Raw genomic sequence first — 25,220 nt, forward strand, 5'->3', positions numbered from 1 at the left:
TTCTTACTGAGATTTTACACAATAGAATTGTTCTTACTAGGGGAGAAGTAGAGCTGTGTGTAGTCACAAATCTCTAATGCTATTTAAACTTTTAAGTTGACTCTGAGAGGAGTGGTTGTTATATCCAGGTTGCTGGCTGATGCTAATTGCACTATATCGCTGTCTTTCTCTCTATACTAGGCGAGGATAAAGGCGAAGGCAATCGCTATCAACACTTTTATGCCAAAGAACGGTTACCGGCCAGTGGAGGTTCACCCCTATGCCCAGCATCGCTACACCACATCCTACTACATCCCGCACGTTTACCCCCAGCAGCACTTCCCCCTCTACAACCTCATCACGCCGCAGACCTGGACAACACCCAGCTTCATCGACCCTGCACTGGTAAGAATTAGCTGGTAGATTTGTACTAGAAAACACCCACCGTGACAATTACAAGGCTTTTCAGAAAGCTCATTATTTACATTTTACATACACTTGGATGCAGAGAATACAACATTCCTAGTGTGTTTTGTTTCCATGGCATCTTTATCAAATGAACACTGTGAACAATAAAATCCAATGTGACCTTTGTTAAACTTCTGAATTATAGTTTTGTTTTGTTTTTTTAATGTCCAACTTTCCTTCTACAGTGCCTCAGTACTCATTGTTTCTACATCTTGTTAAATTCTTGTGAATGGATCTAATGAATCTTCTGTTTATTACCAGGTTGCCCCATTTCACAACAACCAGTTCATCAACGGCTTTACCACATCACACAGTTTCAAGCCAACAACGTCGCCCCTAACTGTCAGACACTACTCGCCCAGGAACAGGTTTGTGTCTCTAATATCTGTCATTAATTAAGGGAAGTATAAAATAAGCACAACTAAATACATCTGAAGGAAAATGTGAAACTCTATTTGAGCTTTGGTTTCTTAACAGTGAAGAGATTTTTGGACTAAGTGTTGATCAAAGTGTCTTTTCCCTGCAGGAATCACAGCAAACCTCACTTGAGGCCGACCATCCCCACAGTGGACCGCAGCACTGGGCTGCTGGACAACCCAGGCCTCTTTCCCACCTTTCCCAGTGAGAGGCTCAGTGGAGTTCGCAGCAGTCCGCCGACACGACTCCCAACGTCCCAGCCCAGAACTAGGTTACCCTCCACCGCTGCATTCCCCCGCAGGGATACCGTGGGCACAGGGCGAGTAACCGAGCCTACCGCCACGGACTACTCCCTGGGTATCGGGCGAGGAAGGTACGTCAGTGCTCTCCTGTCGAAGTGTAATTATAACAGCTGCCTTTTTCTTTGAGCTGGGATGATACTCCATACATGTTGCATGACAGGTGAAATTTACACACATTTACACAGTTAAAATAAAATATCTGCTTGAATTCATAAAACATAAGACCATACAGTACAGCATGGTGCGCTAGTTAGTGGGTACTGTAGATCGTGTGATTCACCACCTTCCAAAGCTCTCACCCCACTTTCCAAAGTTACAATGGCACTTGTTCACTTGCAAAAGCAAATCTGGGTTAAAGGAATAGTAATAAAAGACGTCGTACAGCAAATTAAGTGTAGCGTGGGACCAGTATAGATTGGTTGTTTATAAATTGAGATGTTCTCTTTCTTAAAGGAAAAATGTTTCTGCTTCTAGGAAAAAGAGGGATGAAAAGTTTACAGTAAGTATTTTATTTATTTTGTCTTCCACATTCTAATGCAGCTGTACTATTAGTTTTCTTTAATTTCTTTACTGCCATGCTGAGTCAAAAGCTATTAGCACTCCTTCTGACTTTAAATTTGTTCCCGTCATGCAGAGAGTGACGCCTCAGTCACCGCCACCTCCTCCCAAACCCCCATCACCAAGCTTCGAGCTGGGTCTCTCCAGCTTCCCTCCCCTTCCCGGAGCAGCCGGACAGCTCAAGACTGACGACGCGTTCGACAACCGGCTGCCCAGCAGCGTAGTTGTTGGCACCACCAAGGAACGGGTAAGAACTGATGTTAGGGATCATTGTGTTACAGATTTAATCGACATCAATCAGTAAAAATCTTTTTGTTCCCAGAGGAAATAATTTCTGTAGCAGCACAGCAGCATAGAAAACAAGACGGTCTAAAGTAAAGTAGTTGTGCAGGTCAAAGAGTCGTCATAGACTGAAAAGACACTGTTAGCTTTTCATGCACAGCATGTGTGTGTTTGCTCAAATGACAGTTTGTCAATTATGGTGCCCAAGTATTTAAAAGAACTGACTGTTTGTGTAGCCAAACCATTCATTACTCCCCTGACATAACCTGTTGTGCGGCACCTACTGTAAAATCAATCCACATATTCTTAGTTCTGGTTACATTCAACTAAAGGAAGGATTCAGAGCATTTTACCATTTTAAAAATTGATCCACCACAGGACCATGAGATGATTAATCATTGTTCAGCAGGCTGACTATCACTGTATCCTTTATTCTATAAGTCTCTGCTCACCCGACAGTATACTGCTGTCCCATGAATCGTGCTATTAAAACTAAACTGTTAAAACTTCCAATGGACCAGTATCTGCATGGATGAGTGGGAAATCCCCAACAAAGCATACTCATGATAATTAAACATATGCTACAGCTCTTCGATTCTTGAAGGTGCATGTTTTTTCTTCTGTGTTGTCCTCGCAGAATGTAAGTGCTGAGTCCAGTACTGGAGGAGCTCTCTCCCCAGCGGGTCCCAAAGAGCCTCTACGGTCGCCCACCTCCCCAATGCCTACAAGCTTCCAGCCCTCACCGACAACGCCGACCTTACCCTCAACACTGACCCCAACCGCCGGCCCGCCACACAGCCCTGCTCCCTCCCTGCCAGCAGCGTAAGAACCACACTGATAGTGTTGAATCTTAGCTGTAGAGTACGGTCTCTGAAGATTTAATTTTTATTGTTTCTATGCAAACTCACTCACTCACTCACTCACTCACTCACTCACTCACTAACACATGAGTGAGTGAGTTGCCACATGATGTGACACTTGAAAGCAGCGATTTGATCATATTTGCTCTCTGAATTTCTACACCCTGACTACTGTACCTTGATTGCTGCTTCTTCAATTTGTATTACTCCAGTAAGAACTGGCTTTTCTAGCTCCTTAAGAATATTTGTGCATTCCTGAATATGGAGCTTTTCAAACATTGTACAGCTCTGACAAACCGACTTCCTGCAATCATGTTGTTCACACAATCACATAATGTTCAGATACCATTTCCGCCCTTGTTTCAATGCTGTTGCCTCCTGTTTGTGTTTATTTCAGAGAGGTTAAGGTGACAGAGGTGAGGCCGAAGGAGGTGCAATTGTCTGTCGAGCGAGTTCCCGGGACTTTGTCTACTGCAAGCAAATCGGTGCAAGTCAACGGTGCTGCCACAGTCAGTATTGATTTCTCCTTTTCTTTTATTCCTCCCTCATCTCAGTCCTCTCTTAATGGTTGCTCCTTCTCAGACATCTCAAAGTCAAAGTAAAATCAATATCAGCATGATCAAAATATTAGCTGTGCCAGATTTGTCATTAGATGAAGCAGTTTCTCACCTCATGGATAGAAAAAAGTTGTACAGACACAGGTATTGTAAGATGTACAACAATGTGTTTTTTTGTTAATGTAAATTAATAATAGAAATGAGACAGTAGGGCTATGCAACAGTGCAAGCTGACACTAAGTATCTCACTCACTTTGCAAAAAACACTTTGAGGGTTCACACAGTCACTGTAGATTAGTACATAAACTAGTGTAGTTGCCTAAAAATGCATGTCTCACGTTAAATATGAAAGGACAAATAGTGCCAGGATACAAATATATAGACACTACCATCCTTGTGATCTGACACAGATCGACCTCACTCACACTGGGCTGGTTTTACTTTTAAGAGTCTTAAATAAAATATCGACAGTGTGAAAATTACCAGGTGGAAACGGTCGTGATGAGTGATCAAAAATTGTGAATATGAAATTGTAGATGTCCTGATATTACAATTTATTGTGACAAAGTGACTGTTTTGCAATCTGGTAACAATGTATAAGGGCTGAATAAACCAAATGTACTTTTTCAATCACATAACAAATATAAATATACATAACCATAAAAATGTATGTCTATAAACTGGTTTTAGCCGCAGCAGCGTTAGATGATAGATGTGTGGAGGCCAGTAAATGAGCAGGATCTTTAAGATTCTGTTGTTGTCCTAGGAGCTGAGGAAGCCCTCCTACGCTGAGATCTGCCAGCGGGTGAAGGATGCCCCAACATTACAGCAACCACTGACCCCAAAGGAAGCCAAGCCAGCCTGCGCTGCCCCTGCAGGCGAGGAGAGGAAGTGCCCTGACGCCTCCACCCAAGCAGGGGAGGCCAAGTCCAGAGAGACATATGCTCCCTCCAAACCCGGCTTGGCAGTTAGCAACTCGGGCAGACCGCCGAGGGAGGCCCGAAGGCCGGCCGGGCGGTGGTCCTCCCCGCCCCCACACCCAGGGAAAATCCCAAGTAAAGATCCCCACCACACCCCACCTAAATCCCCGCAGTAAGGAGACCCCCTGCCCCTCCTTAAGTCCTCCAGCCTCCCCACTACGCTCCACAGATGTGTTAAAAAAAAAAAAAAAAAAGGAAATATAAGTCAGGGCTACTCAATACTTATATCCCAGAACCACCAGTCACAAACATAGAGGACGCCTTCTTTTCTGGATCAGGGCTTGCAGACAAAAAGCACTTTACTGTGCATGTAGAGCACCGCTTCATTCTTTTATTTCTATTTATTTGCTTTTCTTTTTTTTTTTCAGTTTTAATTCTGATTTTCTCTTTCTGCATTACGTAGTTGTGTCAGCCTGTAAGTTGGCACAGACAACACTGATACTCATTCATTCTGTCCAAACAGCCTTCTGGGATTAAATTAGTCTTGTGTGCAAAGCAGCAGTGCATTGTTGGAAGCCACCCCAGTGGATAATGGAAAAAGAGTGCGTACAACAGACTCCACCTTGTCTGGCTCTCGAAGTGAGGGGTTCGTTTGCATGTTGCAACTTTATGGAGCTTAATTATGGGTCATAATTAGCAGATGTGTGTTTTTAAATACATATTCACATCGATATGCAACTTAACATCACAATCACAACGAGACTCTTTGGTTTACATCACCTCAGTGATATTGTTTTTGCTGATTTATTTACACTAGACAACTTTTGTATGTTGATGTTTCTTTTTCTCAAGTTCATCTTTGTTTGCAGACTGTTCCACTATCGGTACAGTTACTGCAGGTAATCTTCCTCTGCTCACTTTCTCTGTAAAGACATGCCTCCCTCTGCTGTTTCATTGTGTTACTGTGCGCTAACACTGCTAATTAACCTTTATTTGTGTTGTATAGCTTGTGTCTTACAGCCTGTGCGTGGTGAGTGCCGTCGTTTTTAGCATCAGACAGGAAGGGCATGTGGATATTTGCAATCCAAACTTTGCTAGAAGACAAATTAACAATTAATGCACCTGTTACTGGAAAAGATATGTTCAATTGGAAGTGATCTGTAGTCTGTTGAGGTGGTTTTTCCAGTCGCTCTGTGTGTGTTGGTGAAGTGTAACTAATCAGGGGAAGCTAAATTTTCAGCAGAGCATGCCTTCACAGCTGCAACACTCCTCTGTCGTCGTTTCCTATTAAATACTGTGGACTAAAACTATCAACAGGCACATACTGTCAAAGTTTTCACACTGACAGATTTAAATTTAAAATCCAGTTGTGACAATGGAACAGCTGCTTCTTGTCACACTGGAGGGGAGGAATCACTAGTGAGGTGAAAAGTAACACTAGTTACCGTTCAGATGCTCCTGAAACAGAGTGAACCAACCGGTCACGACTAGGTGCACTTGTTCTGCATATCTGATGAGACCACATGACTCTTTAGTGGACAGAGCGCTAGTTTCCTTCTTGAAATGCTTCAGAAGGGGTACAAATTCAGAGCTCAGTGTTTGGTATAGAAAGGTGACAGTTGGATGTTTTTGTGTTTAAACCATTCAAATAGTGGCATGTTTCTACTTCTTTCTCCTAGATATGGTGCTAGATGTTAAATCCCGGAATCTGTTACAGCTCATGTGATACTGTATGTAGATAATACTTGATTTACATCTGCAGACCTTTGTTTACACTGTTAGTGTTTTCTCAGACAGCAGGCAAATTTATTAGATTATACTACCTGAAGCAAAAAAGGGAATCGATCCTGAGAGTCAAGAAATAAAACCAGGTGCAAATTCAGTTTTCCAGGAGCAAATAAACTACTAAACCTTGCAACACCATCTCTGTAGACACTGATGCTGAAGCCTTTTGTTTTCGTTGTTCTGCCTTATGGATGCGAGAACACACTGTGGTGGTGGAGGGATCTTTGTGCAGCGCTCATGACTTTACAGAGTTGTCCAGTATGTTTTATTTTTGAGAGTTCTTTACTGAAGCTAATGTTAATTTTAATTTTTTCCTGAAGGTGCTTGTGTAGACATGCAGTGGTTTGGATTTTGGCTTCTAATACTGTATCAGTTACGATTTTCAGTGAAAGAGTGCTTTGTGATATTGATGAATAAGGAAAGTGAGACGGTTGGCTGGACTTAAAATATTTTTAATGACACTTAATCAATGAAGGAAAATGTTAACTGGATTTTTTTTTTGGAAGGTAGTTTACAATGTTGGAGTGTGAAAAAGATTGTCGGGGGTCCCGTGGGGACTCGTGTGGCCATGAACCAAACATCCTTTAAAAATCTAAACATTTAAGAAACCGTTAAGAGGCAGACAACAGCAGGTGGCTTTACAGCAGGAGTGTCATCAGGGAATTCTGAAACATCCTCGGGGTGATGATGATCAGCTCCTCCTTTTTCCTCAGCATCAAGTCTTTTTACCACTAGGGTTGTTGTTTTTCTGTCAGCATGCTTCCTTGACAGTTTCCTCTTGTTCAGTTGTTTTCACTTTGTTCTGAGTTTATAACTGTTTCTTGAAAAATAATCTGAAGAGATTGGCCAGAGCACACAACTCTTCTTGCTACTTCACTCCTGTTTTCTGGGATAAATGGCAGCTCACAAGTTTAAATTTGAAGAGTTTTTAGAGTAAAGGAACACAACCTTTCATCTCCTTGACTCTCTTTAGGCCTACACAGCGTGGTTCAGCATGGAGGCGTAAAAGCTAGTAACCAGGGTGTGAGAGCTGGTGGGAGAGTTTAACTCCTATCAAAGTTAAGTGGCAAGAAGATTGATTCAGGGAGGCAAATTGTTGAAGTAGATCTGAACTTGATTTGTTACATTTAAGCTTTGGTTGGTTTGTCTGTCTCTTGTAGCAGCCACTTTGGCAGATGACCAACACAGGACGAAATGATAAATAACTGAAAGATGAAACTCTAATTCTATTTTTTGGGACATAACAGGCTGAATGTGAGATCCCCTCCCTGCTCATCAGTTGTGTGCTTGAGTTAATCTTTCGAAGTCGCCACTTCAGATGCAAAACACCCTTAAAAAGCACCCACTGTACTGCTCATAATGTCAGTTTGGGGGAAAGCAGACATACACGACATGGACCTTGCATGTCTCGCCAAAGTCTTCCTGCATCAAGAATCATTCTGGGTAATCCCACTAACGGACGGACAACAGGAGCCCTTCATTAAAAAGTCTGATCTCCTGGTCATAGCTGCTTTTGATTTGGACGCTAAATCTTGAGTTTGCCAAGAAGTTGTTTTTCCTTTTTTTGTTTTGTTTTTGAAGGACTGAGATGCACTTGGATGGCTTGATTATTTTGTCTTCTGTTTTTTTTTCTCATTTGTGGAATATGGTAAAAGAAAACGCACCATATCCACTTATTTATAAACCGATGCTGTTTATTCCATAAGAAATGTTAAGTTTTCTTTTTAGGGAGAGGAAAAAAAAATAGAGATGCATCGAGCTCTCTATATAAGCAAAATGTAAAAAAATCCATCCAGTGTTTGAGAAACTTGAATTTTATTTAAACTTGAAAAATGACTTTGCCTTAACTTTTATACAAGACAAGCATAGAGTTTATTTCTTTTCAAAAAAAATCCCCAAAATGTTAAAGAAGCGTGAAAAATATTTAGTCGTACCAGACGTCACAAGTCTTACTGAGAGAGAGAGAGAGAGAGAGAGAGACAAACTTAGCAGCATTTTCTTTGTTTTTCCTTTTTGATTTTGTAAAATGTACGAAAAAGAATAATTTTGATCTTTTTGTTTCATAGTTTCTGGTTGTTTTTTTGGGGAAAAATACAAACCTTGTAAATGCAAAACTAGTCAATACTGTATTAAATATGTGCACTTTGAAGTGTGTGCTTTGCTTGTACAGTTGTAAATACTCAGAAAAATATAAGAGGTACCTTAAAATGATTATAAAAATATATTGATCTTGTTGAACTATTAATGTCGCTATCGAGCTGGATGTAGGATATAAAAAAAATTAATGTTGTGCTTTTGGAAATATTTTTCTTTAACTGTTTTTTTTTTTTTTTGTTTTAGTTTGGGTGTGCGGCTTTTGAATTCTGCTCCACTGTGTAGCGTGGGCAGGTTGTCTGATTGTACATTTCTTTTGTTTGTTGTCTTTCATTCCATTTTTATACCTGTGCGGTCGGTTGCACCTGGATGTACAGGTGCATCTGTAACCCCGCCCTTCCCCCTCAGTCCCTCCTCAATGTGCACAATTTGGAAAGAGTCTGTTGTGCTGACAAGCATCTTATTCATGAACCTTTACAAAGCTGCGTGTCCACCAGCGTCCTCTTCAAAGCTCCGGCTTCTTTTCCTTCAACTTTTTATGTCAGAAATATTTTTTTCCCCAAACAGAGAAAAGTCTGAAATGATTTAACAAGAAAAAGCACTACAGGTTTTTAGATGTCGCTGCAACAGCAGGAGCCGCTAATGTTGGGTATTTTTCCCATCATTAAATTGCTGCAATAAATACAAGTCAATTAAAATCCACAGGCATTAAATGTAGAGTGAGACGGCAGCCTTGTAGACATGACACTAAAACTCAGCGTCAGTATATGTCATTTTTATTTTTGTGCATATGCAACTCTGTAGTAAATAATCAAACTGCATTTGTCCACATTGAGTTGGACAACACGACTGAACAATATCTACTGTCAGAATATTTAATATGAGTAATTGTTTCCCTGAAACGTCATGGTTTTCTGTCTGTATTTGAAGATATCTGACGATCTACTGCTGTACGGGATTCTAACATGACAGTGAAGGAGTAGTTAAACATTTTGTATGAGGATTGAAACATGTCACATCTGTGCCGGACTTCAGCTTTCAAAGCACCATAATGCAGTAGCTCACCGTCAGTCTCGACATGTCCTCACCGTCACACAGCCCAGTCTGTTGCCGGCCGATGAGAGCGATGGCTGATGGACACGTCTCAGTTTTGTCTTCTGTCTTCAGACACGCTGTGCTTCAAGGCGATTCGATCCGTGACGCCCGTGGACGGTATCCAAATGGAGCACAGTAAAGCACATGTGAAGCACATTTTCAGCTTGTACAGCACACAGCACTCGAGGTGGGAAGTCAGCGGTGGTTGCCTGCAAAGTGATGATAAATTTTGAGCCTGTGGATTGCACATTTTTATCAAAACGGTGAGTCTCATTTCACCACAGTCAGACACTTTTTCAGAACTAAAGCAAAATATTGGATTTGTTGTCACTGGCAACTTAACGTTTCCCACCCGAGTGTCGATGTAGGTACCAGACGAGACATCCAATCAGCCAAAAAGTTAGAAATTCAGCCTTTTGTCCTTTTGATTCACCTGTTTGATGTTTCTTGTTAATGTTCGTCGGCTTTCATGACTTCCCCTCCTGAGAAATAAATGTACAAATAATTTTCTTTTGGATTTTGTTTTTTTTAGTTAATTTAGGGAGTTGGGGGCAAAAGCAGAGGCTCAACTGGAATCAGTTTTTACATATTTCAGAGCGACTTTTCTGGCACATACATGCGCAAATTGAGATGTCTTTAAACCATTTGATCACATGTGGACTGCATTTTTGATGTGGCTAAGAAAACCAATAACTGTGCCATTATACAACTGTTGTCTTTGTCTTGACTGGGCAGTTTAACCTGTACATAGCTGAGCTCTTACATCTCTGGCTTTTTTGTTGTTATGTTTTTTTGTTTTTTACTTTAAAATTCCTGTTAATGCAAGTCCATCAAAGACTTACACTTACTGTAGGAGCGGTTTTTGTGTATTGTAACTTGCGGTCGATCCTTGTCAAGGTCGAGGCACGTTTGACCTCAAACTTTGAGATGTAAACACAGACGCTGATTACAAACTGGGCATCCCTGAACTGTGAATGTGTGCATGTGTGGAATAAGTAAATAAATAGATGTACCACCGAGACATCCACACGGAAGCAAATGTGACTCTTCCAAAGTGTGGTACCGAGGACTGGATGGTACCACTTTCGAGGGAAGCTCTTATTTTGGTGGTGAAACAGTCGCAGGTTCTGCACGCCTCTCCTGTCTCACTGGCATCAACACAAATACTCAACCGTGGCGTTTTAAAGGAGCTCCTTTTTCTCATGGACTTCTTCGTGGAGCGTCACTCTTCTTATCAGCCTGTCAGTTGCCTCAGCTCTCAGTCTCCTCCTTCCTGTTCGCCCGTTTCGACAGTGCCATCGTTTTGTTTTCCTCAAAGGTTGCATCTTGTTGTAAAAATGGACCCCTTTTTGTTTTGTTTTGTTTTGTTTTTTTTCCAAAGATATAATAATGAATGCACACCAACTGACTGGAAATAGACTCGAACTCTTTATCAACTCACTGTGGTTTAACTCATTAACACTCTTACCATGCTACGCTAACAGCTGTGGACAATCGACGACTCCATCGCGTTGGGGTTTGGACAGATAACTTTGCCTAACAACACCTTTAACAGATGTGGAATAGAGGTTGCGTTCAAGAGGGCTTTTTCGTTTTCTTTTCCTTTTTAATTTTCTTTTTTTGGGTCTATCTTCCACTGAGACTGGAATCAAGCGTACATGTCATCTATAGATAATTTAAGTTACTCTTGTGTCATGATGTAAACTGTCTAATTTGGAGAAAAAGATGTAGCTTACTGAAAAATAAAGATTTAGGCACTGTTGAGGAGCCACTTTTTTTCTAATCTGTTCTGTGAAAAATGTGCACTTTTTTACTTTTATTTGTATATTATTTAAATTAATACCTAATTACCTCTCGCCTTCTAATCACATTTCTTTACAGGAGAAGTTTCAGATTCAATTTGTCCATGTTCACACTTGACATAACATAAAATACTGCAAAAATAATTATGATAAATACACAACGGCAACTGTCAAGTTATATATGAAAGGAAAATAATTAATAATACAGTGAAAAACTTATATAAAGGTTGCAGACTTATCCTCCAGTACTAAACCTAATTAATGTAGGTGTGTTTATGGTTTTATATTTGGGAAAAGTACAGTTAATTTTCCTCCACAGCTGTTTTTATCAGACTAAAACACACATTCAGCTCAAGCTTTGGGCTTTTTACTGTTTAACATGAGCAGTTTCATAAAAGTTTATATGCAACATCTGAACACAAGATGCATATTAATGCCTCTTGAAACTTGGATCTGTTTACATGAATCCAGAGGCGAAGTAAGAACTCTGAGTGGCTGTAAGTACTTTTTTAGATCCTCGTTTGTCTGATTGATCCTCGATTCGTTCTGCAACATGATGAACTCTGCACAGTATCAGGAAAAACTGTGTTTATATTAATCTTGGAGAATTGTTCCTCTTTTAAAGGCCAATGAATTTAGGTTAATTCTGTTTGGTGTCTTTTAAATAAGGCTAATTGACCAGCAATTTAAAACCTTTCTGAAAACACTTTACTTTAGTGCCTAAAACCTTTGTGCAGTACTGTGAGCTTATAAAAACCCAGTAATCATCTATATATTAATGCATATATGTGCATTATGAGTGATTATGGATACCTGCAAGCTAATGTTTACATTTTTACCATTTTAATTTAGCATGTTAGCATGCTAACACTTGCTTTTAGGTTGTAACTTCTTTTTATTCTAACCCACACTAACACCCAGCTGTTTGGAGGTTCGGACTTTTTGAGATCTTTCTGTTTTGAAGCGTTTTTAATCCTCTGCAGGAGTCGGACGCTGAAAGTCATCGACTTGAAGCTAAACTGAGGTAAATGAGATGCAGATCACCTGAGATCCGTCCTCAAGCTGTTCTGAATACAAATAGTTCAATTACTGAAATAGATAATTGACATCACTGTGGAATTAAATCAAAACACATATAAAATACGAGAGGATGATGTTTGGTCACACATACCCACAAACTGGTCCTTTAAGTTAAATCTGTGTTCAGTTGTACTTTAGACGGGTTTATTTTTCCAGATTTGTGTGAACAATTAGTGTTTTTCATGTTCTGGTTTGAACATGACTCTTCTGTTGTCTGAATAAAGACAAATAATGAAATATGGGTTTAAAAGTGCAGAGTCACGTGTGTCTGCTGTTTGGAAATCTGAAAAAAGACCAGGATAAAGGTAGAATATATTATTAAATGTGTTCATCTGAATCAAAGCTGTGTGGGAAACTTAAGATCTCTTCTGCTTCAGCCAGTACTGATGAAAACCACAAGATGGCAGCGTGTTCACACTCTGGATATTATCACCACAATGATGATGATGATGATGATGATGGTGGTTGTAGTGAGCTATTACTAAATCTTCGCTATGTGTTTTTCCAGTATCGTCTCCAGTTATCCTAAACAGCCACATTCCTCTGAAGATGATATTCCACCTCACGTTAGTCACACTTTTAAAAGTTCCACTTGTTACTAGTATTTTATGTATTTCTACACTGTTGTACTGGTAACTTAGGAACTTACTACTATTTGCACCACTGCTGTTCCAATACAACGTCAAATAATCATAATAATAATTATTATTGTTATAATTGATATTATATAGAAATAATATGTACAGCTGAGTGTTTACTCCAAGGTGCAAACATTTCCTGTGATTTCTGAACCATCCACAGGACTATGAGCCTGAATATTAAAGTAAATCTACCACACAGTGACTTCACAGACACAAAATGACCTAAAGGGAGAAGTTCACAGCAGATTGTTGGTGACTGGAACAAGTCTGAGCTGAAGCGGTTCTGGGTGGAAGAACGGTCCAAAGCTGCTGCAGCTTTAAACCACAGTTTGCTTCAGGTTATTACTGCTGAAGGTGCTTAAACAGTTCTTATAACACTTATCTTTAATATGATCATTTAATCTTTTGTCTGTTTGCTAATTTGAAGGAACCTGAAACTAGTTCACTTACTTTTTGTTACCACAGTATTTAGAAAGAAATTCACTGCTTCCACAGCTCCAAAGGTTTTCTGTCTGTCTGGGTCTTAAAGCTTCTGCAACATAAACCAGAAGCAGTTCAATAAAAATGTATATATACATATTCAAAGTCACCTCCAGAGGATTTTACCTGTGAGGAGCATGAATTTGGATACAACCAACAAAGATCAGACCGGAAGTGCAACGAGTTCTGCTTTCAAAATAAAAGGACACACCTTAGGAAACTAGTTGTGTTATAATTTTACAGAACGCTAAATGTAATTCTTTTATCTTTTTCAAAGATAAAACAAATAATAGAACATTAAAATGTTCATATGTGGTATCAGTCTGATGTCATAAAACATACTTGTTAAAAACAAGTGCATCTCTCAGACAAACCTTTGAATAGTATCTGATGTATGATTGGTCAGAAAAGTCATAACAATAATAATAATAATAATAATAATAATAATAATAATAATATAATTATTATTATTATGAAATAAATACAAAGTGATTTACAGTATTATAGAAAACAGTAAATAACTCGCTAATGTCTCATTTAAGAAGTTTGTACTAGTGAATCTTTGGTTTTAAAGAGTTAATTAGTTAGTTAATTAGTTAATTAAGTCATTTACTGAAACAGTAGCTCTGCTTTGCTGCTTTGCTGCTTTGCTGCTTGCTGTCTGGGTGCAGTTGGACCTTTACTCTGAAATCCGGCCCCGGATGCAGAGCGGTCCGGTTCCGTCCCACTTGACTCCGGCTGCTGCTGCACAGACAGCGACACTCGCAGACCCGCTCTGACTGACTTTGGATATTTTGGGGGTTTGGAGAGAAGCCTGGAGACTGAAAACAGGGCTCAAGATCCGGGAAACAGAGATTTAAATCGCTTTCTAGCGGCGGAATGGCGGACCGGGACCCGCTGCCGCTTCCTGCGGAGGTGCGGGCCAAGCTGGCCGAGCTGGAGCTGGAGTTATCGGAGGGTGAGTAGTTGAATCCGCCGCGGAGCTCGGCGGCTGCGCCGGGCTCCGCGCCTCCACCTCCTCCACCTCCTGCTGCTGCTGCTGCAGAGAGGACCCACAGGTCCAGAGTTGGAGAAGTGTTGAAGTTCAAGTCCATATTTATCCAGCGCGCACACGCACACGCACATGCACACGCACACGCAGCCATAATGACTGTCCTGGTTTATGTGCAGGTGATTCGGATGCAGGAGATGTTGGTGGTGTTTTGGTGACTGTGTTCTCATGATGTTCTCATGATGTTCTCATGATGTTCTCATGTACAAATACACTATTTAAAGCTGTTTGGACATTAGAGGAGCTCAAAGTGACTGAAACTGCTCAACTCAGCTCTAAGAACACAACAACATGTACTGTCATCACTGAGCAGCAGGTTTGAAACAGCATGAAGCCCCATGTGAACCCCATCATCATCATCATCATCATCATCATCATCATCATCATCATCTGCAGCTCTTGTTATTTTCTGATCAACAAAATGACATCAACAAGTGTCCAGAGCCTTTTTAAACTCAAAGCACAGACGTAACCCCAATAATCATGAATAATAATTCACCATCTGTGCTGAAGTCTTCATATGTCTCCCATCTAGTGACACACTGAGAGAACAAACGTTTATGAAGCTGGAAGTGACGTCTCCACAGAAACCAAACAACATTTACATTATTTCTATGGCCAATCGATGTGCATTATTTGACTGATCTTTCTATTATTAGACGTCATATGAGATAAACACTACATATAAAGTGCACTCTGAAGTCTTCATTGAGCTCCAGAGGGACATTAAAGCCCCCGGTGGGACCATCACGGGAGCGCTGCAGTGCTGTGTCTTTGGGTTTGTCAATACCAAGTTGTTGTGGGAGAGTTTTTTCTCGCTGTCATATTGGAAAACCCCGTTCAGCAGAGCCCTGCGTGCTGCTTAGATTATGTGCACAGAGCGTGCAGCTGTTGCCAGACACAGTTTTCACATGACATCCTGCAGCCAGGCAGCGTTTTCAAGAGGATGAAGGCTTTCTATTATATTCCAGCTTTTTTTTTTTCCACAACAGCAGATCACATATTGACTTCTTTTGCAAGATGCTGAAATGCAGCCTTGCTATTGATTTTCTCATTAGCTCCCTCCGCCTCCTCCGCCTCCCCTTCTTTTGCAGATTGATATGTCACATTGCTGCAGACTCACTCTCAGCCTGGAGAGTATCATAGTGTCATATTTCAGCTGCCTGTGAGCAGTGTTTTCCCTGTTTCTCATGGAGTCTGGAGGCTTTGCTGGGCTCAGCCATGTATGGAGAAAGAAGAGAAAGGCACAGAGTGATTTGAACAGCTCACTGCAAATGCGCACGTTGCATTTTAATGTTTCTAATGCTGCTGCTGCTGCTGCTGCAAAGGCAGGTTTGCAGATGCAACTGAGAGAAATGCAGACATATACAGTAGAGAATGATGAAAAAAGGTGGCACACGTCCTTATTCGTCTTATTCATGTGATCTGTCAGCTCAGAGTTGCTCCAATGTAAACAAGTTTGTCTGAGGGAAATGGGGTCAGATGCCCCGTTGCATTATTTACATGCTTAGCTGACGCTGTAAATGCACGGTGGCAGCGAATGCTTCCCCGCATCCCGCAGACTTTGACCTAATTTTTCAATTTCCGAGCACCGTCCCTCCTTTTTTCTGAAGCCCCGCGCCGCAGGGGAAGCAGTGGCAGAAAATGGCATTATCAGCAATCAGGTGTCACTACAGCTTCACAGGGCGCATGTGTCCTGCAGACAGGAACCCCTCTATTTCATGCTGAATCACCGTCAGGAGGTGGAAAACATCCTCCTCACTGGGCTGCACGTGTCGACTCCTTTGAGGTAGTCGCATTTGAAATCGTGGGTTCATTTCACAGGGAGAGGGGATGATGGGACAGGATGTGTCAGCTGCGTCTTCAAACAGAAATGAAATCTCCTTTGGAGCACGAGAGGTGGGGGGGAAACAATAAACCGGATACCTCGGTGCATTCCAGGAGTTATTTTAAGATCAAATGTTTACTTAAAGTAATGTAATTCCTCTCTAAAGCTCCACAGAAGCTGCTGTGCGTTGACTGTCTCGTTACAGATGTGTAAAGATGTTTGGTTTGGGATCTGAAACCACACGTTTCACTCACAAGCTCCACTTTTTTTTTTTGTGATGAGCTCTTTTTCTCTCAACCCAGAGACTTCCTACATTTCCCAGAATGCCTTTCAACAGCCCTCAGAGCACAGATGTGAACATGAGAGTGGAATTTGCAGCATCCAGCTGTTGCTCACATGTGTAGGTCAAGACAGTGATGGCAGGAGAAAGAGGGAAACGTCAGCTGTGTCATCCGGCTCATTTCTGCACTGCATTCAGGGACATTTGTTGCTTTGTAAATCAAGTCTTATCTCATATAGGACGTTGTAAACACAAAGGTTTCTGATGCTTGTTGCAAAGTTAAAGACTGTAGCTTGTGATTATTGTTGGTAGTGATTAAACTCTTCGTTCAGCTCTTTAAGATGCTGTATCTTCACTCTCAAGGCTCCTGGTTGGTCCTCACATAGATGGAGGAACAGGCACAGCTACACCAGTCGCCCTCATTGTGTTGCTCTGCAGCTGCAGACTGACAGACTGACAGGTTGTCCTCAACTAATCTGGCTGCTGGCTGAATATTAAGCTCTGCAGTTCAGCCCAGATAACAAGCTGTCCACCTCAACACCCTGCAGATTACACACACACACACAGTGAAACACACCCCAGGCTTTCCCCATCTGACCTGCAGCGTCTGTGCCGTGTTGTGTCTGATGCACCTCTCTCTTCACCAGCCTGTCAGTCAAACAGCACAGGTGGAGATGAAATAATTAAGTTTCTGATTAATTATTATAACTAATTTCTATATGATTATATTTGATAAGATCCTGAAAAGATCTCTGTGTCCGTGGCCGAGCAGCCGTGTCCGTGTTTGATTAGTCCGCCGTGTTCCGGACCACGGATTCTGTGTTTTTGCTCCGAGAATAGCTGCAAATGTGAAGCGAGGCCTGAGCGGCCTCCTGGATCTGTAGGGTCGCCTCCCACGGTGTACTTCACCAAACTGAGGTTGTCTCGGTTCACTGGGTTCTCAGCTGGTTTTCCAGTTTGGAGAGAGTCTTTTTGGAAACGGGTTCATTTGCAGAGAACTGTTTGCTGTTTGTTTCGCTGTTTGAATGAAAGAAGGATTAGAATAAAATAGTTAAACAGTTGATTATATATCAACTAAGTGACATTTGTAATTAGACATTTTTGACAGTAGCTGGTTTTATTCAGGAGATTTTAGTTCGTTAGTGGTTGATTGTGGATTTGCAGCCGTCTGATGAAAAAACCTTCATCACTGGAATTTGAAACATTTGTTTTTCATGAACCACAAATAAAAAGTTAAGTGAAACAACATAATCGTCTGTTAATACATTGTGTGAATCTGGAATTTCTCTGGTATTTGTTTGGTATCACGTGTGTTCACTGATTACCTGACACAGGGACCTAACTTAGTTTTAAATCCATGCTGCATTCAGGTACAGGTGGAAACTCAGACTCCCGGTACATACTGAGAGGATGGCAGACAAACACTTTATTTTTTATTATTCCTCTTGTTTTTTGTTTGTTTGTTTATCTCCAGAGGAGATTATGGTGTAAACTCGGATGTTTGTGTGTGTTGAGAAAAACTGTCAGATTGATGCGTGACCGACAGAACAGTTTTACTCACGCTACAGTAAATCAAAGCTGCAGGGATGAATGTTTGCTGACCTCAGATGTCAGAATGAAGGATGGTTAATGGTTTAAATCCATCAACTACCACAGGTTGTGGAAGTCTGCAGCCGTTCTGTGGATGCAAACATCAAATCCAATCAAAAATAAAATGTAAAAGGGTCATAGTTGTTGTCTCCAGTTGTCCTTGTTTCATCTGATCCACAGTTCAACACATGGAGATTCAGTTTAGAGTCAGACAAAGTCCACATGCTGCAGAAGTTTGACCGACTTCTAATAGTCAGAATTCTCCCAGATTTATTTAGGTTGTGTTGAGTTAGTAACTAAGTAATCTACATCTGTGTCTGTTTGACCTTTGCCTCGTGCTAGTTACGTTGTTAGTTAGTGAAACTTTGTTTAATCAGGAAATATCTTTGAGATTATGAACTCTCTTTAGGAAGAGGCACCTGGGAGCAAACAGCAGAAACACTGTCCACAGTTCATGGAGATTCTTCAAAAATGAGCAGATTAATTTTTCATTTACTCCGTCCCAGCCCCCTGAACTAAACCGTGGTATTTCTTACTGCTAATAAAAGGCCAAACTCACTAAACCTCCTGCTTCAGAGTTTAATGTATTCAGCCAGTGACATTTCACTGAGTCAGTTACAAGTTATGGGCTAAAAACGGACATCTTCATATATATATATATATATATATATATATATATATATATTTCTTACTTCAACAAATGCAACTAACGTCTCAAGTTAATTTGACAGATTTTGACATCGGCCTAATTGAAAACTCAGACATCATTAATTTGAGTTAGAAAAATGCAGCAAATCATTTATTGCCAACAAGAAGCTGAAAAATTATCAATGAATATGTCAGTTGTTTTCTTGGCTAATTTATCAATTGTTTGGTTTATAAAATATAAAACATCCAGTCACTTCCTCTTACTTACACGTAGGAAAACGGAGTCGTATATCACAGAAGAATCGTTTCCAAGCAGGTTTGTTTTGTTTTTTATTTTTTGAGGTTGGGGGATTTCAGAACACAGTTGACCTACACTCTGTACTGTCCCTGAACGCAACAGAGAGTGCACCTTCTGTGTTCCTTTCATCATTTAAAGCCTGTGCACAAAGGTTATAGATACAAAAGTTATAGGTCAATGCAGCAGCGTATAGAGAGCTGCACATGGGTCATTGTGATGTTTCAGCTTCCAGGTGACTGAACCTGGGTGCGCTCAGACCTTTGGATGGTTACGACTTAGTTATCTTAACGAACACACACACCTGAGGACTTTCTGTGACTCAGTGATATAAATAGAAAGGACGTCGGTGTGTGTCGTCAGCGGGGACTGAGTCCAACTCTGCAGCTGAGAAGTTGTTCTTTCTAATTTTAGCTGCTGAAACTCTCATTAATTCAAGTTTCATTCATAATTGTGCGACAGAACGGGAGATTCTGGCTTATTCCCCTACTGTTGCTTGTGAATCATTTTCCCTCTGGGAGTAGTTGAGTTTTATATTTAAAGACCAGTTAAAGGCGTCACTGCAGCAGGAAGACGTGTTGGACTTGATGAGATTTAGAATAAATGTCAGGTTATGTGTGTTTCGCTGTCCTGCAGCCTGTGGTCAGCGTGACGTCTCCTGCAATGTGATGTCTCACCTTTAGACTGGCAGTTGCCATAGAGATGTTATTTTCTCTGCTCCTTCCTGGGAGATTATGACCCGTGGGGATGAGGACAGGCTTGCTCTACTTTAGTGGCTCAGAGCGTGTGTCACACAGCAGGGCCATAAATTCATATTTGGTGTCTTTGTTGGCTCCCTCGAGCGATACGAAGACTGATTCAGGACTCCAGACGTGCAGTTACTTGACGTAAATCTGACCGCTGTCCTCGTTTGACTCCCGCTGGAGATATAGCTGCTGAAATTGTCGCTTTATTGCCGACACGGATGTTGTAGAAAAAACAAAACCAAGGTGAGCAACACTTCAGATCCACAGAGGTGACATCAGCCTCTGGAGCTGAGAAAACCTCCTCTGAGTTTGAAGAATAGAGAACGTTTCAATAACGCAGCATCACAAACCACAATCTCACAGAAGAGGATGTAAAACTTTTTAGTTAGTTCTGTTATCATGAAGAAACGGCTGCTCTACCGAGTCCCCGGAGCACCAACGCCGCCTTCATCCACAGATACATCATCCTGCTGCAGCTCTTCTCATCGTCCCTGAGTGGCTTCTTCCTCCTTATTAAACACTTTCCTGTTGCAGAACAAGGCCACAGAGAGACTAACTAAAGTTTATACAGCTCAGGTGATCTAACTAGTAGCCTTCCACACTATAAATACCAATTTGATGAACGCACTGGTTTTGTCTTGCAAACATTTTGACAGGATCAGGAAAATGTTTTGCAGTCGTTTAGGCTCTCAGAGTGTTTAGTGAAGGTTCAAAAAAGACCTTAACTAACGTGTTTTTGTTGGCTGAACATGGCCACACACAGGACTCTGTGATGTGAGAGTCACCCACTGTCTGCCAGCCGCCCGTCTGCTAATAGTTGTGGAGCTAGAAATGATCGCTCCAAACTGATCCTCTGCGTTTGTGTTGATGATTCGTTTGTGGAATCATCTGTTGCCTCGTGCAGCTACACACTCAATACTTCACCAGTCAGTGGAGTAATGAAGCTGAAAAAGTGAGAATTTAAGTGTAAACACAGCGTAAGGTTGAAATAGAAGCTGCATGGAAAAACTGACAGGACTCCAAACCAAGCATTCAGTCCACATGTTTGTCATCAGCTGTCATCCTGTCTCAGAGCCATGTGGCTTCTCGCTGGAGGCGGCAGCATAAATATTCATCTGCCCTCTCAGGCAGCCTCGCAGCACAACAAATCTGAGAGCTGGAAATGTCAGTGGGTCGAACAGGCGTTTGTTTCAGCCGGCTGTAGGTTGTCACTTCACAGCAGGCAAACAGAAGACAGGTTGACATCCAGTCACACGTCTGCGGCTGCGAGTGTGGAAGAAGCTCTCTGCAGGAACAGATGTAGGTGTGGTTGTGTCTGGAGGTCACCGTCAGGTAATTTGTTTGCTTTGAGCTGGAATACACTGTCAGTTCCCTTTTGCAGTTTAACAGTGCTGACAGTGGTGGAGAAAACAGCCCACGGCCTCGGGGTGAGCGTTAATGACCGATCCACCGGCTCTTCAAGCTGCTGCTGACGTGTTCGCTTGTTTTAAGAAAATTCATCTTTACTCCAACATAAAAAAAGCACTTAACCTTTCAGCAACACTCTTCTCAGCCTGTCTGAGATTAGACATGAGGCCGGTGTATTTATCCTTCCCCACTTCATGATCTGAGCCGAGATGGCATTTGTGCTTGCTCAGGCGATTCGGAAAACCCCTTCGGATGCTCCGTTTAATGGGCTTCGGCTGCTCCATCTGCCATTAGAGCAATCAGAAGACCCCCAATCAGCATTTTCATTTGCTCAGGCTCCATCTGATCAATGTCAGATTTCTGTTTTCTGTTTTCGAGGGCGGCAGCGCCTGATGCAAAAGCCCCTCAATCACCTAATTGGCTTCTGATCGTAAAAAGTCGCGTTTTCTCCCAGAATCAACAGTTAATGAGCTGAGTTTATTCCCAGACTGCGGTGAGTGAACGAGTTGAGCTGCGGAACGACTGCAGCTGAGTTTATTTGGAGTTCATGCCTGTTTTTTTGTTGGCAGCTAATTTATTATGTAGGGATTCTTGGTAAAATATTCCTTTTATATATTTTACTGTGCCAAACAATTGGTGAGTGGAAAAGCAGTTCTTCCACTTGCTGTAGTAAAACTGAGAGATTCAGGACGCTGTAGAAAGAAATAACTTAGTGAGTGGATAATTAATGTATGTTGCTTTTAACAAATATTAATTATCTGTCTTTTCCTAAAGGTCTGCTGCAGATACAGAACAGATTTTAATCCTCCTCCACCTCCAACAGTTTCATGAAGTCACTCGTCGTTGATCCACTCGACAGCTTGAAGCGACACAACTGCTGCTGTCGGAAAACATTTCCAGTGACCGCATGCAGCCCTGTTGCCATGTTGCTTCTCAGCTAGGTGATGTCATAGCTGGAGCGTGCAGGGAGGGAGATTTGGGGAGGTGGCAGAGCGGGGGGGCAGAGTCGGGTGGTGTTTCTGCCAGATTGCATCATTAAGCCCCTCAAACAGACACTTCCAGCCCTCTGCTGCCTGTTTTCTTCCCGCCTGTCGTGGAAGCTGCGTGGGGGGGCTGCTGCTCAGAAAGTGAGGTCTCGGGGGGGCGAAGGGAGCAAGAAAAACGAAAGCAACAACTCCGCTGCCCTCTCACTAGGAAAATAAATGAAACTGATAGGTAAACAAACCCCCCCTTTTTCTTTTCTTGTCAAACACGCCACAAATAGGTTCCCTCAGACGATGGGTTTCCTCGCTGCTCTCCGAGTCTGTGACCCCCCCCCCCGTGCTGTGATGAATATTTTCTGATGGTGGTTAATTAGCTCCACCTCCTTCACCAAACTCGTTAAGTTTGGTTTTTAATTTACTTCCTTTCGTCTCTAACTCATCAGATTTTAACCAACTCTTGTGTCTGGAGCTCCTTCGAGAACAATACACACGATTAATGATGCCGGGGGTGACGGAGTTGCTCCACCAGACGCTGGGAGGTGGTCGGAGGGGGGGAGGGGGGAGGGGGGGGGGGGGGGGTTGCTGCTGAACTTGGCCAAAGTCAGGCTGTTGGGTTTTTGTCTGCACAGACGGTTTTCAGCCTGAGACGGACAATGAAGCCGTTTAATCCGTTTAAATAGTGCAGCTCTGTTCGATCCACTGCAGGCGGAGGAGATGTGGAGCTCCTGTGTGATTGATGTGGTCGACTCGGGGTCGGACGATTCCCGTTTTGTTTTTCGGCCTTGGCAGCAGCAGCGATGCTGCACTTTGTCTTGTTTATATGCATCTTTTAGTTTGATGTGTCCTTCGTGGACTTTCTTTCCTCTTTTCTGGGTCTTTTATAAGTTTATTTTTTAACTGCAGAGTCTGTTTTAATTATTTCTGCAGTTAAATGAAAACAAGCCGAAACCACCTCCTCCTCTTGTAGCGTCACCAGGTCAATGGAGGCTTTGTGTTTGACATGCTCGTCTGTACCAGTGAACACTGAACCTTTGTTGACTGGTTTCTGTCATGCCACTCTGTCCTGTGTCTTCATCCTTTTCCTGTCACCGTGTGAACACACTCTTCATCAAACACTGCTGCCCTGTGACTCACCCGCTGCCAGCTGACATATTTTGCAGAGTAGCTAATGAAAAAAAGAACATAAACTCTGTGTGAACACACGTCTGTTTAAAGCAGGAGAGCTCGTTCAACTCTTCAGTCATCAATGTGTTTTGTTTTTTGCGTCCTTGAGAAACTCTTTCTGCAAACTGAATCTAAAACCGTGAGTCAAATAGAATTTAAAACAGCACTTCAACATGTGATAAGGAGCCAAAAGCAGGTCTGTGGTACGGCTCGTCCAACATAAATACATCACACTCCTTTCAGTCACTATAACTGTGTTTTTGCAGTCAGCTGGCAGCTGAGCTGTATTACTCTGTAACTGACTTTCAGTCATTATCTCAGAATCGAGGCCTTTTTGCTTGTGAAGCTAAACCTTGACACCTGTTGCTCACTTTTAACATAATCCTCCATCAGTGACAAGTTAAAATAAGTTCCTTTCATCTAGCCGTCCATCATCCTAACCATGTTTTCTGGCTGCTGGAACCAATCCCAGCTGTCACTGGGTGAGAGGCGGGGTGAACCCTGAACAGGTCGCCAGTCTATCTCAGGTCTGGCAAACAAACATTTACAACTTTGTGGAATTTAGAGTCACCGGTTAACTGAACTGCATGTCTCTGGACAGAAAGGGACCCAGCCAGGTTTGAAACCGGGTCTCTCGAGCTGTGAGATGACAGTGCTAACCACCGTGCTCCCCTGTTTGAGAGATCTCACTATTGGTCCAAGCAAATATCAGTCACACCTTGGACTTTTAATGCATGATCTACCATCAGTGAACCAAAACCATATGAGTAAAGAGGCACAAGAGCAACTGCTGTCCTGCTCTGGAAGACGTAAAAACAGCCCTGGCCACTGTTTTTGACCATAGAAATATATTCTGGTTGCTGTGAGCTAATGGCTTGTTAAATGCATCAAAGGAAGCCCATTGGACAGAGGTGTGTGGAGTTAGCTGCTGCCACAGTGCAAAGATCAAGGAAACCATCAGACTCAAAGATCCCATTAACACCCTGAAACAGATTTTTTAACACTCCGTCCTGTGGGTAACAGTTGGAGGCCGTCTCAGATGGAGTCCATCTGTGTCACTACATAAAACAAATCTTTGTTCTTATCCCAGTAATCTGCCTGAAATTGCCCTTATCATTGAAGACATTCTGCAAACTGGTTGAAACCACTCAGGAGATTAGACTGTTGTTGGCTTTAAGAGACACGAGAAGAAAAAAGAGCAGAGGGCGGATAAGAGAGAGGCATTGTGCTGTGAACGTTAACAATGCCACGGCCTGCTGGAGCTGAAGCTCGGCCAGTTGGAGTTTTGGCTGCTTGTTTGTCTCTCGGTATGTCGTGTGATAAACTTTTGAGCAACGCAGATCCAGAGAGCTTGCCAGGAAAAGCTGCCCGGAGATCGTTTGCAGTCCAATGTGGATAATGTTTCACTGAGCACCTTCCAAAACAAGACCACACTCACACGCTGTGCATGAACGGATTATTGTAGCAGGGCCATACAGTGGTGGATTCAGGCTGGAAATCTGCAAAAATAAAGAAAACTCTACAATAGCACTTGTTTCCAGAGCAGCACGGACGGCGAGAGGCTAATCCTCAAACAGCTGGAGTGATCTGCACAGCAACTGTCCTGGAAAATCTGAGAGTGGTTACGACACATGCCACCATATTGGAAGACTGACAGGAAACTGAATGCATCAGCGTCACCTCTCCCTCTTTGAACCTCTAATGCTTAGGAATCTGGGAATTGACCAAATACACTGTGGTGCACAAGACCACAGTCACAGCATAAACTGACTGATCTGATCATTCAGTAAACTGGAGAAGCACAGAGTGAAATGCTGCGTCTGATTAACAGGAATCTCTTAACTCTACGCCCCCCTGTATGAGCTGTGGCTCCACTAATCCTAAAGCTGGTGGCATTAAAAGCTGCCC

At 42.1% G+C, this 25,220-nt stretch overlaps 2 protein-coding genes across 5 annotated transcripts in view; both read left to right on the forward strand.

Moving 5' to 3' along the window:
- larp4b (La ribonucleoprotein 4B) overlaps positions 1 to 11,079 on the forward strand; it is a 33,553-nt gene extending 22,474 nt beyond the window's left edge. For 2 of the 4 annotated variants that reach the window (XM_026374819.1, XM_026374821.1), the window contains 8 exons: positions 181 to 384; positions 709 to 815; positions 974 to 1,237; positions 1,620 to 1,665; positions 1,801 to 1,971; positions 2,644 to 2,828; positions 3,264 to 3,375; positions 4,190 to 11,079. In XM_026374819.1, the coding sequence (XP_026230604.1) occupies positions 181 to 384; positions 709 to 815; positions 974 to 1,237; positions 1,620 to 1,665; positions 1,801 to 1,971; positions 2,644 to 2,828; positions 3,264 to 3,375; positions 4,190 to 4,519 (1,419 nt within the window). In that variant the 3' untranslated portion in view covers positions 4,520 to 11,079. The remainder of the gene's footprint in view (positions 1 to 180; positions 385 to 708; positions 816 to 973; positions 1,238 to 1,619; positions 1,666 to 1,800; positions 1,972 to 2,643; positions 2,829 to 3,263; positions 3,376 to 4,189) is intronic. The other 2 variants (XM_026374820.1, XM_026374822.1) reach the window with 1 other exon arrangement.
- A 2,992-nt stretch (positions 11,080 to 14,071) lies between these two features.
- Positions 14,072 to 25,220, forward strand: part of LOC113171999 (disco-interacting protein 2 homolog C) — a 128,064-nt gene continuing 116,915 nt past the window's right edge. Inside the window, exon 1 of the mRNA XM_026374761.1 lies at positions 14,072 to 14,278. Within this exon, the coding sequence (XP_026230546.1) occupies positions 14,200 to 14,278 (79 nt within the window). The 5' untranslated portion in view covers positions 14,072 to 14,199. The remainder of the gene's footprint in view (positions 14,279 to 25,220) is intronic.

Source organism: Anabas testudineus, chromosome 17 (assembly GCF_900324465.2).
Source record: "Anabas testudineus chromosome 17, fAnaTes1.2, whole genome shotgun sequence".
NCBI lineage: Eukaryota > Metazoa > Chordata > Actinopteri > Anabantiformes > Anabantidae > Anabas > Anabas testudineus.